Below are 18,616 nucleotides of genomic sequence, written 5' to 3' on the forward strand. Positions count from 1 at the left end.
AAGCACCATTTTCACGAAGCCAAGACAACTTTCGTAATGATGATATTGATTTCAGTGGGAACCTGTTTGGAGACAACCACGGCATTTATTTATTACCCCTAAAGAAATAAAATTACATTTTTAGCCATTGCTGAAGATTGACAAATTATCTAACGGTTTTCAATTTAATATTTTGTGTGTCCTAGTGTGTTCGATCATAAAACCTGGACAGCTGGAGCACCAAGATGATCTTCAACATCTTCGTACAAGTAAAGAGAAGCTGATTCCCTCCTCCAACATATCTTGTGATATCTGAAGCAACTGGAAGATGTTTATCATACACAACATTCTACTTGTAAAATTTCTTCCAACTTTAAAATTCTCTCTCATCTGACCAAAATAAAGAAAATTTTAAGTGTTGAGCTTGTTTAGACTTGTATCGGTTTATAAATGCAATGCGATAAAATTAAGGAATGGTTTAGCAGCATTGATGAAACAGACTTTTTATATAATTAAACAGCTTTATTACATGAGAAAAGTTCAAATAACTGTTGCAAACTATTGATTTCAATCAATTGTTCAACAAAATTACAAGATCACCAAACTTACCAAACCACAAAAAAAAAGGAAAAAAAAAAAAACCTGTACAAAATGACAGTGACAAACAGGATTCACATTATCGTCGTTTCTGGAAAATATTTCCCCTTCCTCCTGGCCCTCCTCGACCTCGGCCCCTTGCTGCGACTGCAAAGGAAGGAAAAACAGTTAGTGGTTTCATCTTATGAAAAGCTTTAACTTGTTCAGCATCCCGATTAAACAAATCACAAACAGTGTTCAGTGCTTTTTAAGGACATTTAAATTAATTTTATTTTTTATTTTTAATATTTATATAGAATTGATATTTAAAGTGAACTGCTTTAATTGCTAATGGCACTAAAATGTAGCAGATCCTCCAACAATCCAATATAAAAATAATATGGGACTATACAAAATGCGGCTAAAAAGCATTGCAAACACTGAAAAACACTAGCATTGTTACTATAGTCAAAGTCAAAGATGCTATAAAAAGGTCCAACCTTGAGCTTTGAGAATAGCTGCTTTGCCTCTTCCAGCTCCTGCACCTTGGTTTTTGTTTTTCATGCTCTTCAACATGGGGGCGTTTTTCAACATGTCTGGCAGAATGAGGAAGCGTATTTTGCTGCCGCGGATGTATACCTGCTCCAGCTGGGACACTCTGCCATCTCGATAGGTCACTGTAATGTTGGACATCTGATTCAAACAAAACAAGCCCAGTTAGTTTCATTATTCAAGGCTCCCTGCAAATGTACATTTAAGTTTAAAGTAAATGTTTGGATAACGTAGATACAATGCATCAAGAATGAATTGTGATTCAGCAGTACCTGGCAGTTCATGTTATCCTCTGCTTCGATCAGTTTGCCTCTGTACACTTCACCTGTGTTTGTCTCGCAGGTCACGATGTGACCCTCTGCTTCATGCAGGACTTTGATGGGAACACCAATAGACATGATTTAATCTGAAGACAAAAAAATATATTTGTGTGTGTATATTATATATTCACATATATAATTAACAGCAACTTTAGAACGGTTTCTAATCATACATGAAAGAAATAACAAGCGGTGAAAGTTCAGAGAAAATTCCCGTTTTTATACGGTCCATGGAAAATATTAATTCTTAAATGTTCCGAGTCACTTAAAAAGATCCAATTCATTAGAACAATTCGTTTGGGAATCGCACTACACTGGTCCCGCTTTATACTTTTGATTCAGTGAAACGAACCGACTCATAAGAATCACTCGTTCAGGAAGAATCATCTTCTGTGCATATTGCATATCCGAGCACAAAAAAGGAACGTCATGAAACCCATACAGTTTTTTGCATTTAATAAAGTTAGCATACATAGACTTAAATAACTAAACTAACATATTACTAATGAATATCTAGATTGGTATCCAACGAGTCGAATACATAAAACAAGCAAACAATGACCGTTTAAATTAGACGCTGCTCCGCTACAGCATCGAACAGATCCAACAGGACTGTATATATATATATATATATATATATATATATATATATATATATATACTTTCGTGAAAGACAAAACGCTAGACTACAAATAATAGGTTTGTATCATAAAACATTGCAGTACCTTGTATCAGCGGGTTCGTAGAAAAGCACTCGATTGAACAACGTGAGTATTTACGGCGTTTTCCGGCTCCCACAATGCAGCTGAAAGCAGAAGCCCCGCCCTTTCCTGAAACCCTGTTGCATTTTGGGAGTTGAAGTCCTATTTCTAAGTTAACGTCAGCTCAAAGTAAACAAGAATCAGACACCACAGAATTACACAAGAGGGCAGTATTGAACTGTGGATGCTATCCCAAAAAAGTAATTCAATTTAATATTGTAATTAAACGTCACAATTAGCAGTTATGAATATAGTTTAAAAAATTGTCAGTATGTTACAGTGAGTGTTATTTCTGCTTGATATAATTAAATTTAAATAATGTTAGTTAAAATCGTTAATATTTTTGTGCACGCAATACATTTTTTGACAGATTTCATGAACTTTTCTGAAACAACTATTTTTTTATATGATACAGTAAGCTATGTGCCACATATTAAACAATACATTTTTAAACAATGGGGAAAAAACTTTGAGAAGCTATTTGTTTGGTTTTGGCGTCATCAAGATTTATTGCTCTAGTCTGAGAAACTGTGCAAGGCAGCAATATACGGTCTAAATTTGTTCTGTCATCCTGCTGCTTGATAGACTGATTCTGTGTCTATTCTTAGCAATAGTCTTTTCCTCTTTGTCTGTAAATCACAGCAGAACAAGAGACCTTTTAAAAATGGGCTGAACTGACGTGCCAAGACAGGAAGTATTACGTCTGCCAATTCTGTTAATCAATTGAATGTTCCTGTTTTCCTGAAATTAAGGGAAGTGGTAAAAGACTAATAATGTACTGAAATGGTGAAATGGGGGTCAACGATAGCTTTTTTTTCCCTCTTAAATATGGGCCTAGCACATAATGTTGTAACAGTAAATTCCTATTAACCCACCTCTCCATCCAAAATATATGTTTCACCTACTTTATTTATTTTGTATCAGATATGTTACAATATGTTATCTAAGGAATTTTATCATTGGTTAGATTATTATTATTATTATTTTAATTTTCCTTAAAAACAAGTGCGCATTTAACAAGGAAATTGTCATGTGTTGATCAAATAGTACCAAAAGAATCTTTCTGTAACTTGAAATTGTCCAATCATGAGATTGAACTTTCCTCACAAAAGAGGAAACAGTCAGTTCAACCAATTACAAACAGTGACATAGTGGAATGAGTGGGGACGTGTCTGTTGATTACACAGTAACTCTCAGCAATGTCTTCAAAGCTCATTTTAGCAGCAGAATGAACCTGCCAGCTGCTACTGATCTATGTGACAAGCTGACAGTCTATTAGCTTCACTCCTAGCTGATTTACACTACAAGCATACATGATGGAAGAAGATAAATTACTGCGTAAGTTCAGAGATACGTTTTTGTAAAGAACATCTGTCTCATCAAAAAAATGGTGCTCTCAACACAAAATCAAACCATGCCACTGCTGAGCTGACTGAAATATCTCAGCTAGAACCAACAAACCTCTAGATCTGAACTGATATACTATCACCAAGTGCTGGACACATTGCACCATCTTCTAAGCAATGGAAAGAACTTCCGTTTCTTTCCTTTTTAATGTTGTAATGATTATAATTAGTGTCATTTTATTATATTTTTATATTTAATTTATAAGCAATATTGTGAAATATAACTTTATATATTTTTTAATGATTTTTGCTGTATTTTTGATCAGTAATATTGTGGATTATCATTACAGTTAAAAAATAACTGTTTTCTGTCAATATATTAGATGCAGTATATCTATATTTAGTATATATGAAAATGTACATAATATAGAAATACATAAATAAAATATGATAATGTCTAATTATTTATGCTGTTTTAAAACATGGTAATGGATGTGTTAATTTTTCGATTCTTTTCAACATAGGCCAAATACAGAGGCAATATCAATGATCAAGGATATAAAAAACATTTCCTGAGAAGTCAAGCTCACTTGTTCCATTTTTATGAATGGTCACTCTAGACTCGCTGCTTCTATAAATGGACAGTTACACATACAGAAATGTCAACTCCCATGTGTCAAATACATGCACTGTGTACAGAGTGCAGGTTTTTCCCACTCTAGAGCTTTTTAATGAGGAAAAAGGAAGTGTAATGGTCCAGTTTAAGGGATCATCAAATGCCTCTTCATTTGATTTCCTTTGCATTAGGCCAGCTGCTGGCGTCAGCAGTCTCTCTGTAAATACAATCATAGCTGGTCTGTGTAAGAGTGCACGATTGCGCTCGTATGCATGCGTGTCAGAAGAGGAGATTAAACAGCACTGTCATACATTCTCAATTTTATGATCCCTAATCATTATGTTGTGCTGTAGACTAAATAAATCAATTGCACATGCTTGGGCTTTTGATGTACTATTTATGACTCATTATTGTTTATACTTGTAAAATTTGATCATTATAATGAGAATTAAAGTCCACTTTATTGAGTAACAAGAAGTCCACTTGACTACTAAATATTGTAGAAACGTAATTTTCTGTAAAGTTGCTTTGTAATGATTTGCATCGTAAAAAGTGCTATACAAATAAACCTGAATTGAATTGAACTGAACTTGACGTTGCACAGAATTGATATTGATTTAATGGATTATTGATATCCGCATGTGATTCTAATCAAGCACATTGGATCTTATTCATCACTATTCATAAATTCTATTTGGGCAAAATTCGGTATAGCTTTTTTTTATTCAGTAGATTTCTTGAAATATTATAACATGCTTACAATCAGTAGAATATTCAGTTTGGTCATGTTTTAATAGAGCTGCATGATTCATTGAAATGAAACAAAATGGCTTACCAATGACGATTATCAGATTGCAAAGGCTGTGATTTTATTAAATACATATATTAATATAAATACATATACACGGCATGTATAGTTTCAGAGTGAATTGTGGCACTTTTACACACAAGTAGCTCATGATCCAGTGTTTTCAGCAGCATGGCTCATAGTAAAAACTCCAGTTTAGGTCACTTATTAACATGCATTTTATATGTATATATATATATATATATATATATATATATACATATGTATATATATATATTAACAGTTAAATATTTTAAGTAATATTTCTTATTTTTATGTAGTAATAATAATAATAATAATTATTATTATTATTATTATTATTTTAACAAAAACCTGGAGTTTTTTTTTTTTTCAAAGCATTTTATCAGAAAAATTGCAATATGATTTTTTCCCCAAATCTTGCAGCCCTACATTACAGAGGCTCTGGCAGTTGCATTGACTGTACATGTTCTCAGTTTGGACAAACACCTACTAAAAAAAAGAACAGAAAGATTAAACTTCTTTAAAACATGCCACACATCAAAGTCTTTTATGGCATGGTCATAACAGATTTAGCTGAATTCCCCAGAATATTGATTAAATCCATCAGGCCTCTCCCACTTTGACCAGCAAACAATGCTCTTTTAATAATCTCTTTGGAAACATATAAGCTTTGGAAACGCTCAACAATGTCAGCAAACAAGTTCTTCATGAGGTCTGAAAATTCCTGGAATTTGTGGTGTGAGGGTTCCCACAGGAGCTATATGATCCTCACATAATTTTATCTTTCCTGACCCTTGCTAGTATGTAAGTGAAGTCACCATCACTAGCACAATAATTCAGACCAGTGATAAAGAATGAAACAAGCTTCATTTGGAATATCTTTTATGGAAGTGTGCGTCATGACACTTCTGCAAGATCAGATGAGTTGCTTGTCCTTATGGGCACCAGACATCTGACATGTCCATTAGTAATAGCACTGCAGTCTTTTACAGTCATGATTTCTACATGGTCCCTGATGGAGGGAACTTCCTCCCCAGTTTGTAATGAGAAAATCTTTGTCGAATTGGTGGGAAAGGAATGTTCCAAAGTTCCATTTAAACTGTATCCTAAGTCTTGGAATTCCGTTTGAGGACTGGTTCTTGGTGGCATTTGCTTTGTGAATTTGTCACAGGAAACCATGCCAGGAATGGGATTGCCGTCCAATACATAGCTACTGGACACTGTACAAGAATTCTCAATCACACTGACTGCAGCAGAAGAAGCAGCCATGCCTCCCTTGCTGTTACCAGTGGCCAGTCTGTTTCCATGCCACAGGAAGTGGCGTCGAATGATCCTTCGGAAGGTGTGTCTGAAATCACGTATTCGGTAGGCGTATATAAAGGGGTTCACTACTGAATTAGCATGTGAAAGTATTATGGCCAGGTACATGACCCACTCCTGAGGTCGATCACACAGTGGACAGAACAGTGTGAAGCAGTTAATAATATGCAATGGGAGCCAACATACAGCGAAGAGGCCCACGATGATAGCCAAAGATTTGGCCGCGTGGACTTCCCTTTGCAGTGTGGACCGGGATGAGTATCCCTCCTTGTGGGCATGTCCTTGCAAGTGTACTAGTTTCTGCTCCATCTGTCTGAGCTGGTGACGGGCAGCCATGAAGATCCGTGCATAGATGGCCAGCATGGCAAGTAGCGGAGGCAAGACACAGCCGAAAAAGTTGAAGTAAACCATGTAATCCATGGTGACCACCTTCTCGAACAGGCACTCCGTCATACCTTGAGGACAGGAGCTGTTGGTGCCCTCGGCGACATGCCTGTTCCAGCCTAGCATGGGGGTCAAACCGATGACCACTGAAAGTATCCAGCATACCGCAATGATGCCTTTGGCTCTTCGGCCTGTGACAAGGCTGTTGTACCTTAGCAAAACAAAACAAAAACAAACATGAGACAGCATTTTTGGAAGGAAGTATGCTATGGAGCACTATATAGTGATAAGCATGCAAAATTTGTATTATATTTTACAACTGTATCTTCCTGAAGTCCATCCTGGAGTGGGACGCTTACTTTTTTGTGCACACAGTGCATGAATACTGTCAGGGTTGGAAAAGGCTGCACCATTTTTCCCCCGAATCAACACATGCATGCACTGACTTTGCTCCTGGGAAATGTCCATTGTTTAGGTGGTAAGCTTTGGTAATTGTTGCCAAAGTAAAAAATACCAGGATATGTGCTAATAAGAACCATATATTTCACCTGTATTGTGCCTATTCTTAAAATAATACTTGCAGGCCTTGTTTTTGTACGATTTAACCTTAATCTATTCAGTGCTATAATTAGAAAACCATGGGAAGAATTAAATTGTTCAATTAAATCAGTGTTTTTTTCAGCTGGAAATGATAATAAACTTTTCACAGTATTTTTAGAGGCGGCAAAAAAAGCAATCCAATTATTCGGCCTTAACTATTAAAGACAAAATTGAGTCATTCAAGATTTGGACCACACTGGCCAGACTACATGTTTTTGACTTCCTAAAAAGAAATGACTTGATTTATTTGAAAGTCAGACTATACTGGTTGTGTTGTGTGTTGTGGTTATATTTTTTTTTTGGTTCACTAAAAATAACAGGCTCACAATAGTCATACATTGACCTCTGCAGATTCTGTAGCATTTTTGCAAGGATGTTAAACAGGTATTGCAGGAAAATCTGTCTTTACTTAATTGGTAATGTGTTTGGTCTACATAGCCAGAAGGAGTGAATATTTTTGCATACTCACAGACCACAAATATATATATAAAAAAAGTTTAATTAAGAACATTACTATATTGAGGCCCCTGTTTGAAAAACCTAGAACAAAGTGCTATAATAAATTATGGCACATAAGCAACTGTATAAGCATCAGTTTACAAATACAGTTGTGCAAAATCCACCGCCGTTATGCATTTCAAACATCCCATAATTCAGACAGCCCTGCTACATGTTTCCTTTGCCAAGGGCAACAGTTGGAAACGATGGTCGAATGTCAATTGTTCCAAAAATCCTTGGGCTTATATCAGGCCCATCGAGAACAACAGGGGCTACTTCATTAAACCCAGAGGACTTACAGGGCTCCAGTACTACTGCTACCTCATTCACACGCCCACAGAGACTGGAAGCCGGCAGACCTTATGTAATCAACACCTGCCGGGGCTTTTGCTGTCACTGCTGTTCTCTTACAATGCTTCGGGCGGCTCAATCTACACCATGAGCAGAAATGTGCATCACACCCTCTACGCAGGCGGGTGGTAAAGTCCCACACCATTCAGCTACTGAAAAGTGCGGCTAAGAGATGCTGGGCCAGAGCGTTTAAGAATAACCATTACAATGTTCAACTGGAGTGCAAAATGCCCCACATTAAAGACTCTACAGCCTTTACATTCTAAGTAAATTATGTTTAAATAAGCCCTTTTTTTGATAAATATCACTGGCCTGAGCTATACTTAGCAGTAAATACTAAGGCAAGTATTGCTTTTGTGCTATGTATTTTAATCACTGCGTAAATAGTGCATATACTGCACTACATATTTGGAAAAAACCCTAAACCTAAGTATTAAACTCCCACACTGTTTGTGCTACAGACAATGAATGATGCCACAAATCATGCGGCTTATTGTGCAGAGGTGTGCTATTATTTTCTTTTAAAGGATCAGACCTATAATTTACAACTGACGGACAATAACAGCTGAAAATCCCCAAGGCTTACACTACAAGATGGATCCAAGTCATAATTAGATAGATTGGAAAGTTTTGTAACAAGATAGATAGATAGATAGATAGATAGATAGATAGATAGATAGATAGATAGATAGATAGATAGATAGATAGATAGATAGATAGATAGATAGATAGATAGATAGATAGATAGATAGATAGATAGATAGATGTGTTTGTTGTTTCTTTGTATGTCACTATATTACAACATGGTGACAGATTAGGTATTGATTATTGATTTGGCTCTACTGAAATGAACTATTCTTGAAACATGTGTCAACAGTGTGAAGCTGCATGCCTATTTATTGAAGAAATCACCTCACTGCTAGAAGAGAAAGAGTGATTAAAGGGGAAATTACATGTATCTAAGGGAATTGCGGTCCATGTTGTGCCAATTATCAAGTCATTATCAAGAGAGAGGAAGAGAGAGCCACACAATCTAGGAGCCTTTAACCTCTTATCAAAACAAGCAAACTACAAATAAATACAGATTAGATAATAATATTTCTCCAAACATATAACATTTGATTAAATACATATGTAAACACTCACACAGGCAATCGTGTGATCAGTTATGTTATCCTCTTCTTACCAAAAGTCTGCCTTCAACTATTACCATTAAACTCACAACAAAACCATTCACTCACCTCAATGGGATCTTGATGGCGATATAACGATCCACGGCAATGGCCAACAAACTGAAGATGGAGCTCTGTGTGAGGACCAGCACGAAGCAGGCAATAAAGAGGCACCCGTGAAACTGGCTGCAGAAGCCCGTGCTGATGATGACGGCGAACGGAATGGCCAGGAGTCCCACTGCGATGTCCGCCAAAGCCAGCGACACCACAAAGAAGTTTGTGATGCTCTGGAGGTTACTGTTAAGGCAAACGGCCCAGCACACCAGAACGTTCCCTGCCACAGCCAAAACCCCAATCAGGAGCTCAAGAACAATGTAGAGGGGAGAAGACATGGTGCCATCAACCGGTGTGAAAGGACATCCTCAGGGACACACATAGTTGTGCTCCCGATAATTGCTCAGTGGGACTTCCCTCCGCCACTCAATGGCTACAGCAATAGGTGTGAGGATTGGCCGGTCCATCCATTTCTCTTGAATGAATAATATCTTGTTTCAATGGACAGAGGGGATAGAAATAACCTGGCATCAGCTGCTAAACCACTCTGGAGTACACTGATGTGACTGCAGGGTCAGTGGTGACACCCCTCTGTAAATCTCGATTTACCCGTTCACCAGCGTGTCCCTTAGGTCCAGCTCAGCCTTTCATTGAAAGTCTTTAAGGAAACAGCTACTAGACTGCATAAAGCGGCTCGGGTACACCTTCACTGGGACTTCTTACCCTGTAGAAAAAACAATCATATCGCACAATAAAAGATCAACCTCTTTCCATCGCCCAAACAGGAGGTCTCCATCAAAAGACGACAGACTAAATCCAACAATAAGCTTTTATTTTAAGAAAGACTCCACAAATATGAATAAAATAATTGTGCATGCCTGCTATTTATCACAAGACCCAGGCCAGCACTTCATTCACTGGTTTCTAGGATGTGTACAGTTGAACTTTGCAATGCCTTTGCTATTCTTGGCTAATTGTGAATTGTGAACAAGTATTCTTTTGTACCTATTCATGTGATTCTGCTTTCATGTTTCATTGACGTTCTACATGAAATAGATGCATTTCTTCTTCATTGGATGAATAATTGCTCATTATTATCAGTTATTTCTTTTATATCCCAACAAACAATATCGTTCCAAAGTTTTGGGTCTCTTAAGTCTATTTTGCTCACCAATGCTGCATTTATTTGATTTAAAATACAGTAAAAACAGTAATATTGTGAATTATTGTTACAATTTAAACATTTTTTTTTACTTCCATACATTTTAAAAGTGTAATTTATTCCTGTGATGACAAAGCTGAATTTTCAGTCTTTCGTTTTCAGTGTCACATGATCCTTAAGAAATCTTTCTAATATGCTGATTATTATTATTTATTATATTTTTGTGGACAACATGACATTTTATTCTAGTAAAAAAAAAAACTGTTTGTTTGAAATACAATTATTTTGTGAAATGTTAAATGTGTTTACTTTTAGTTAGATCCCAATCCGTTTCAGCTCTACTTTAATACTTGATAATGCTCAGTCTGAATTGTTCAGGTTTGGCTTCAACAGCAACAACAAAACAGAGTATCTAAAAATGTCTGTTTGTATGTGTAATTAAATCAGTCTGACAATCCTCTGACTCTTTTGGGTCATTTATTGTGGTTTTGTGTAGGACTATCTAGAATGAATTGACTAACTACAACATGCCTTCCATGGGATAGGCCACATTATCTTTTTTTTAGATTTCTTATCTTTTAGCTCCAGTCTGTTTGATCAGGCACAAAAAATAACTCTCCCTCTGAGTTTTAGTGTTGCCGTTTTGCTTTTTATATTTCAGCGTGACTTTGGTATGGCTGTTGACTCCCTCAAGTGACAAATTGTTTCCAAAGCACAGGTCTGGCATGTTGCATTTTAACAACTTTTGCATTAGCATGCATCGGTTTACAAAATGCTTCCTGTGCATTAAGACAAGGTACTTTCCAAAACTGGTTAAACCGTAATGAGGTATTGTAATATAACGATATGAGGTCCAGAATAAAAATAATTTTAAAAAGTCCCTCACGAGACACATCATGCATGTCTGTATTAAAAAAACAAAACAAAAGCGTGGGTGTGTGGAAATACCGTATGACAGCTGCTCAGCGAGCATGTTCAGTGTGAGAGGAAATGATGTTTAGGGTTTGGGGGTCTATGATAAGTGTGTACTACACGCCTATCTGTCATTCAAAAAGCATGCCTAACAGTTATCTTGGTCATTGTAACATAATTCTAGTGTAGTTAAGATGTAGTTAACTACATCTCAAGTCATTTTAATGACGTCATAGTAGAGAAACACATTACAAAACTTTTTCTTAAGAAAAATTCGACATTTAGAGGAATGATGAAACATTTACATACCTATAAATAGGTTGCATAGGTTTATAGGTTACATACCTATAAATAGCTTTTATGTGGGTTATATAGCTGGCAATATTCATCCAAATCTTTAAGAACTGTATTTATCTATAAGATAAGGGGTTCATTAAAATGCATCTTTTTTTTTTTTTTTACCATTTTTAATCCACTTAAGGCCATGAGGTGTGGCAAATGATTAAATATTTTTACAAATAAATAATTAAACAAATACATTACATTATTTTCACAGTTAAAATCAGGTCATAAAAGTGGATAAATAGCATAAAAAAATTTATTGACATTTTTTTTTAAAGAAAATGCTCTTAAAAGTATTTATTACATCACATGAATATGTCACATTGTTGGAGACTTCTGTGACTGCTTGTCATGTGAACTATTTATGCCGACTGTAAAAATATACAATAAAATCAAAAAACGTGAGCAAAGTTGTGACATTAATTATAAAAAAATAATGAATTTAAAGATTAGAATGAGCAAAACATCAAAACATTAAAAAATCTAAAAGGTTGACAAAGTTCAGTTAAATCGCACATAAACAAATATATTTAAGAACTGTTAAAACACTTCCGTTACTCACTTTAGCTGTTTACAAGCGTGTTTCCGCGGTGCACCTGAGTTGTAGGTTTCTCTGCAGGCATTCTGTCATTTCTGAATTCCCAACCGCAAAACTGAATAATAATAATAAAAAAATACAGACCAAATCGTTCCACACCTTTTATCACCCTGACTAAGTAATACAAATACAAAAGCTCTACTCTGAACGTGTTTGGTCAAGGAAAAGGCGAGTTGAGTCGCCGCTTCTCTCCGCTCTGTGGAGTTTTGGTGGCTGCTGGTCACAGACAATGCGCGCGCTTACACAGCAGTGACACTCACGCGCTCTGAGAGAGAGACCCACGCCTCATTGGTTTTCGTAGTTTAATCTATTCGAACTATGAAAAGTGCATTAAACACGATGTTTCCCTCCCTACAGGATCATTGTGGGTGGTAACTTAATCATGCTTTCATACTGTCATTCTTTATAGTCCTTGCAGTTACAATAAAAGTAAAGATGGATGAGCCAGCACTATCATAACTAGGCTAAATAAATAAAACAGAATGTAAATAAATAAAATATAATATATAACAGCAAAGAAAACTTAGCCTACATAAATAAATAAAAGCAGTATAACGGTTTAAATACATATAATACAAAAATAACTACACACTGTTTTCTGCCTTAATAATCTCTTTCTCTAGTCTATATGAACCCTCATAAATAAAAAAGGAATAAAGGAAAAATAAAATAATAAAAAAACTAGATCAATATCACAATGAATGAATGAATGAATTAATGAAATAAAATCTATTTACTACTAGTAATATCCAATAATAATAATACAATATATAATAATAAAATTAAATAAAGTATAAAATAGGCAAATTAGCCTAAAGCAACTGACGTAAATAGGCTAAATGTTTAGGTGAATATGATGTGTGAAAAGAGATTTTTTTTAACTTATTAAATTAACTTAACCTAGTTAAGTCATTTGAGATGATCGTGCAGATAATCTATAATCTTGTTTTAATGACAGTACAAGAAGGGACTTAGTAGGCCGTCTGACGTTTACAGCAAAACAAGTCTGCATAACGAACGATGTTTCATCCGGGGAATTTAGTTATTAGAATCTATCTTCATCGGAGTAAACCCAGTTCGAAATATACGCAGCTAGTCCAATGGCGGATGTAAACGTGCGTGAGGATGAGGAAGTGAGGGACCTGACGAGTACCGTGTGATTGTGTGGTTTCTCACGTACCACCGAAACATCCTGCTTCACCTCAGGGCCACATGAAGATAAATGTATGTAATCAGCAAACCAGAGGCTGAGGTCCACCGACCAAGGACTTCATTAAAGCACGCAGCACACACTGCAATGACATTTCTTAATGATTTGGATCTAATACATAAGCCCAAGACTTTTTTGTGGCCCTTCAGTAAATCAAATCACAGCCTCCATGCTCACCTTTTACTACAGCCTTGTTTATGCAGAAAGCCCTCGGCACAAATATAGACACTTACCTCAGAGTGCCAGACACAATCGGTGTGAAAATGAAAGGTTATTTTAGTAGTAGGAGGAAGCTGTTGAGTACAGCTGTTTAAATAGACCTTTTCTGCTGGCTCACTCCTTTCTTTCCACAAGAGAAGGGGTAGTTTAGATTCCATTTCTGATTCTTCCCATAAGTGCTATGCAGGACTTCCAGGAAAGGTTGGATTAAAAAGAAGAAAAGAAAAAAGTAGGAGAGAAACACTCAATTTAGATTACCATCCATTCTACGGTTTCATGCTCTTGTGTCCTTGGATTAACCTGCTACCAGGTTCATTTAAAAGATTGGTGTGTGCTGTTGAGCTCTAAATCATGTCTGTACACAAAAGTCTCTTGGATTTTGGATCCATTTTCGATCTAGAAGGACAAACCTGCTCAAGCCTAGCAGAAATGTGCTGAATTTATGTAGCTTACGGTAAAAGAAATTGTTTACAGGTGCAAGGAATGACCCCAAAGACCAAGAAGAGATCAATATATCAATATATCAGTATTTAAATAAACATGAGTTTTATTAAGGTAGAAAATCAATTGAGAGGGGTTATGTAAACAAGCGGAGTTAATGTAACATTATTTATTTACTATTGTAATATTTATTTGTAATTTAAATTAGCTTCTATACTTGCATGCATAATTCATGCATTTAGCAGACACTTTTATCCAAAGCAACTTAAAGTGCATTCAGGCTAACAATTTTTAACTTAAAGTGCTCCCTGGGAATCGAACCCACCACCTTTTACACTGCTAACGCAATGCTCTACCACTGAGCCACAGGAACACATTTTTTGTTTTAGTATTTTCGTTTAGTATTTTCATATTAATTCAATTAATATTAATATTTTAAGAATTTTGTTTTAGGCTATAACAACACGGTTTACAACAAAACCCATTCAGACATAAAATCAACACACTGAATGCATTTTAAAATATCAGACTGTATTTGTGCACACAAATATTGTTCTCACAAAACCTTACTGTACTTTTTTCCCCCTTGATATGTCATACAGTGCTCTAGGAATCTTTCTTTGTGAAACAAAAAAGCATATGTAGTGTCAAAAAGGCATTCCAGGATTTATACACATATGAATTATAAAATGTTTTAAAGAAAAGCACAGTATGATATGACATGATTTGGTTCAAATCGAAATCTTCATATTAAACCTTACATGATTAGGTCACAACCTACATCTCACAAGAAGATCCAAACAAAAATACTCCTTGTCACTACTGACCTTTTCTAGGTAATTCAATGTCAGTGTCAATGACATTTCCACATATAAACAAACCAATACACCACTGAGGACTGTCAAACTAAATCTATCATTTAAAACACGACAGGGCTCTCCGTAGCTTAAATGGAATAAATTATAGTTTAGCAAAAACAAGACGTGCCCTTGACCTAAAATTCACTTTGAACTGTTGTGATTGGCAGAATCATTTTGCTGCAACCCACTTGATCCCTTCGAAGAATTTACAAAACAAAAATGTTAAAACAGCAGTGCAGTGAAGACAGCAGAGCAAGTTTATCTAAAACATCAATTGTGCTATTGGCCTTTTCTTTTCCATGTAAGGCTTGGGTTTTGTGTGCGGAGGCTTATTGACAGACGTAAAGTATATAATGGGAGAGGTACAATACGGGATTTAACCATGTGCTGACAGTGCGGCTGGATTGTAGTGGTCTTATTTCATAATTCATATCAGTGAATCCACATTCAGCCTTTTTTATTTGTGCTTTTACACCCATAAGACAAACTCAATCTGAATCAGCAAGCTTCCAGAACCCAGCTGGCTTTAGGTGTCAAATAAGGATTAGTAGTGCAGACAAAAAGAACTGAAATGCTGAAAAATATCCTGTAAAACAGAAAACAAGCAGCCATGCATTTCATTTGTGCTGACATTTCAAGCGGAAAAAAGGTCTTGCAGCATTTTCAGTGATGAAAGATGAGCTGGAATGAGCATAGAGTAAAAAAAAAAAAATTGTCAAACAGCTTCATTACAAATTACATATTAGATTCATAATTAGCTTTCGTTTAGTGTATAAAAAAAAAACACATATCAACAAAACCAAGCTGAATGTTAAAAGAGTAGAGTAGTTCAAAAACCTAAATTTCATTTCATTTCAAATTCATTAGAACAGATTTGGAGAAATTTAGCATCGCATCACTTGCCCACCAATGGATTCGGTGCAGTGAATGGGTGCCGTCAGAATGAGAGTCCAAACAGCTGATAAAAATAACACAACAATCCACAAGTAATCCTTTAATTAACATCTTGTGAAGAGAAAACAGTGCATGTTTGTAAGAAACAAACCCATTTACTGCAGAAGATCTACTGGTGAGTGATTTAATGCCAAATTTCTCTCAATCTTTTCTGATGAAGAAACAAACTAATGTACACCTTGGATGGCCTGAGGATGAGTAAATTGCCAGCAAACTTGTATTTTAGGGAGAAATATTCCTTTTTTTTTTGTCAGATTTAAGCTTATTCGGGCATCTTTGTGAGGGCGAAGCCTGTTGTGCCATCACTCTATGGAATAAATACTGATAATCTAAGACCAATACTGGCATGCAGAGGGCATCCTTATGACAAAACTATAAAACAAGGCAACATTCAAAGGCAATCGTATTCAGAATTACACATTTGTGTTGCTCGGTGGGCACAATACACTTTAATTAGTGTAGCAATGTTCTTAAAGCAAGTTGCTGGCTCATGATCCCACCGACTTCCCACTTCTCTTCAAAAGCACTGCAGTTCGGAGAAGCTTCGTAGGATCTGGCCTGTTTCAGCAGCTATACAGGATTCTGGGAACAGACTGGAGGAAACCGTAAGGATTCGCAGCTAAGGCATCTGGGAAATTTGTAGCATCTTGGCCGCAGCAAGGAAAGTGAACCGACTGCAGACGTTCAAGAAGATCCTCAGGTCTCGAAATACTTATAGATGGCCGTCACGTAGGTCATGACACACTGCCAGTCAGGTCTTTCTGTGTGCACCATTTCACCAATGTCCTGTCAGACAGAGACAATGAGTCAGATGTGGGAAGGCAAGGGGAATTGGTCAGAAAAAAGGATGTTTGTGTCAACCTACGTGACGTTGTGTGCTATGTTACACAACTATCTTGCCACAGCTTGTGAGCAAACAACACAACTGTTACAGCAAAACTAGAAGTCATGGTTTTACTGCAATCAGCTTTACGAAGGCATTACATTAAATACTGCGGCCTCTTTTCAAAATAGGGAACATATTTTATCCACTAAAACTGCTTAATAATGTGATATTACTATGCTATCTAAGTATTTGGTTCATTCTTTGCACAGTATGTGTTGCCCTTTTTACCACATGACATGATTTTTTAACATTGCAGCATGATGAAACAACAAAGGCTTATCTTATAATAGTAATGGAACGCAGCATGAGTGAATGGAAGGAGTTTCTAAAAAAAAAAGCATAAGAATAAAAACATGCATTTTAACAACACACCTAAAAGGTTAAATTAGCTGTATAAAACAGGCTATGACAAGATAACCCTTGAAAGATCACAAATATGGAGGAGCACTGATGATTCATAGTTGAATGTTTCTCAATTTGAGATGTTTTTTTCTGGAATGTGAAGTCACAGCTAGTTGCGTTAATGTTTTATAGCTGCAAGTAGGGTGGAGAGCAAAATTAGGAAATGATCTACTAATGTTTAGAAGATTTATTCAACCGATATCAATAAAGAGATTGTACATCATACTGAGATATCATATGTTTAACAGAATTTCATTAGGAAAGAAAAAAAGGCATGGATACAACATGCCTCCTCTGACAGGAAAGTTATTAAAACAGATTTTTTTTAAGGAGTTCAGCAAGTCTGCATTTATTTTATTAAAATACAGTAAAAACAGTAATTTTGTGAAATATTATAATTTAAACAATCTGTTTTCTATTTTAATATTTTTCTTTTTATAAAATGTATCGGTGCTATGGCAAAGCAGAATTTGTGTCACATGATTTGATCCTTCAGAAATTATTCTAATATGCTGATTTTCAACTCAAGAAACATTTATTTTTATCAATAGATGATAAAATGTTGCTTCATAACTTAATTGAAACCGTTATGCATTTCTTTCCAGAATTCTTCGATGAAAAAAAAAAAAACTAAACCGAACTGCATTTATTATCTTTTGTGACATAAATGTCTCCACTATTACCTTTGATTTATTTAATGCATCCTTGCCTCATTTTTAATTGAGTTCTGAGGCACTGTAATACGACATATATATTAATAAGCGGTGATATTCATATTAAACTCACCAGTGTCGATTTAATTCCCACACTTTCTGCTGCCTGGAAGGCCAAAGTGAAATTTCGCTTCTGCAAAACACAAGCAAGAAGAAATGATGTTAATAAATGACTGTAATTATTGGGAAGTATATGCAAGTCTTCTCTAAAAATGTTTTATTGTGCCATCTGATATATACTGACTGATCAGTGAATTCAGATAAACTGGGCCAAATTAAAAATTGTTCAATTTACGTGAATTTCGTGCCTTTTTTTTGTGTTGAGGGTACAGACCTTGTCCTGGTTGTTGAGTTCGTGGTAGGGGATATGTGCCGGCAGATAGGTGTGAAGTATGGCACAGAAAGCCAGCCCATCATTCCAGCTGCTGCTGAAGTTGGTGATGTCAATGTTCTATGTGTGTGGAGGAGGAGAAAAAAAGATCAATAATTACAATTTCAGTAGATGAACTGAGGGAATTGGGTGGGTGATTCAGAGGGCCTGATGAAGCAGTGTATCTTT

The 18,616-nt window shown here is 35.9% G+C and overlaps 3 protein-coding genes across 4 annotated transcripts in view; all 3 read right to left on the minus strand.

Annotated features, from left to right (window-relative positions):
* Window positions 1-480: 480 nt before the first annotated feature.
* Window positions 481-2,252, minus strand: snrpd3l (small nuclear ribonucleoprotein D3 polypeptide, like). Its single transcript, XM_026197098.1, has 4 exons — window positions 2,153-2,252; window positions 1,380-1,513; window positions 1,056-1,248; window positions 481-723 (listed from the first exon to the last, which is right to left on the minus strand). The coding sequence occupies exons 2-4, from the start codon at window positions 1,503-1,505 to the stop codon at window positions 656-658; spliced, it is 387 nt and encodes a 128-aa protein (XP_026052883.1). The 5' UTR covers window positions 1,506-1,513; window positions 2,153-2,252; the 3' UTR covers window positions 481-655.
* A 3,056-nt stretch (window positions 2,253-5,308) lies between these two features.
* Window positions 5,309-12,696, minus strand: adora2ab (adenosine A2a receptor b). Its single transcript, XM_026196495.1, has 3 exons — window positions 12,337-12,696; window positions 9,374-10,082; window positions 5,309-6,894 (listed from the first exon to the last, which is right to left on the minus strand). Exons 2-3 carry the CDS (start codon window positions 9,694-9,696, stop codon window positions 5,877-5,879), a joined length of 1,341 nt encoding a protein of 446 aa, XP_026052280.1. The 5' UTR covers window positions 9,697-10,082; window positions 12,337-12,696; the 3' UTR covers window positions 5,309-5,876.
* A 2,056-nt stretch (window positions 12,697-14,752) lies between these two features.
* Window positions 14,753-18,616, minus strand: part of specc1lb (sperm antigen with calponin homology and coiled-coil domains 1-like b) — a 29,355-nt gene continuing 25,491 nt past the window's right edge. For both annotated transcript variants that reach the window (XM_026196498.1, XM_026196496.1), the window contains exons 14-16: window positions 18,392-18,508; window positions 18,131-18,190; window positions 14,753-16,842 (exon numbers count right to left, since the gene is read on the minus strand). In XM_026196498.1, coding sequence (XP_026052283.1) covers window positions 16,753-16,842; window positions 18,131-18,190; window positions 18,392-18,508 — 267 coding nt within the window. In that variant the 3' untranslated portion in view covers window positions 14,753-16,752. The remainder of the gene's footprint in view (window positions 16,843-18,130; window positions 18,191-18,391; window positions 18,509-18,616) is intronic.

The sequence above is a fragment of the Carassius auratus genome, chromosome 21, assembly GCF_003368295.1.
Source record: "Carassius auratus strain Wakin chromosome 21, ASM336829v1, whole genome shotgun sequence".
Lineage (NCBI taxonomy): Eukaryota > Metazoa > Chordata > Actinopteri > Cypriniformes > Cyprinidae > Carassius > Carassius auratus.

Coding starts and splice junctions, on each gene's coding strand:
- snrpd3l (XM_026197098.1), bottom strand. CDS start 1,505: ATGTCTATTGGTGTTCCCATCAAAGTCCTGCATGAAGCAGAGGGTCAC. Junction 1,249..1,379: donor AGGATAACATGAACTGCCAG/GTACTGCTGAAT, acceptor TGTTTGAATCAG/ATGTCCAACATTACAGTGAC. Junction 724..1,055: donor AGCTATTCTCAAAGCTCAAG/GTTGGACCTTTT, acceptor CTTCCTTTGCAG/TCGCAGCAAGGGGCCGAGGT.
- adora2ab (XM_026196495.1), bottom strand. CDS start 9,696: ATGTCTTCTCCCCTCTACATTGTTCTTGAGCTCCTGATTGGGGTTTTG. Junction 6,895..9,373: donor GCCATCAAGATCCCATTGAG/GTGAGTGAATGG, acceptor TGTTTTGCTAAG/GTACAACAGCCTTGTCACAG.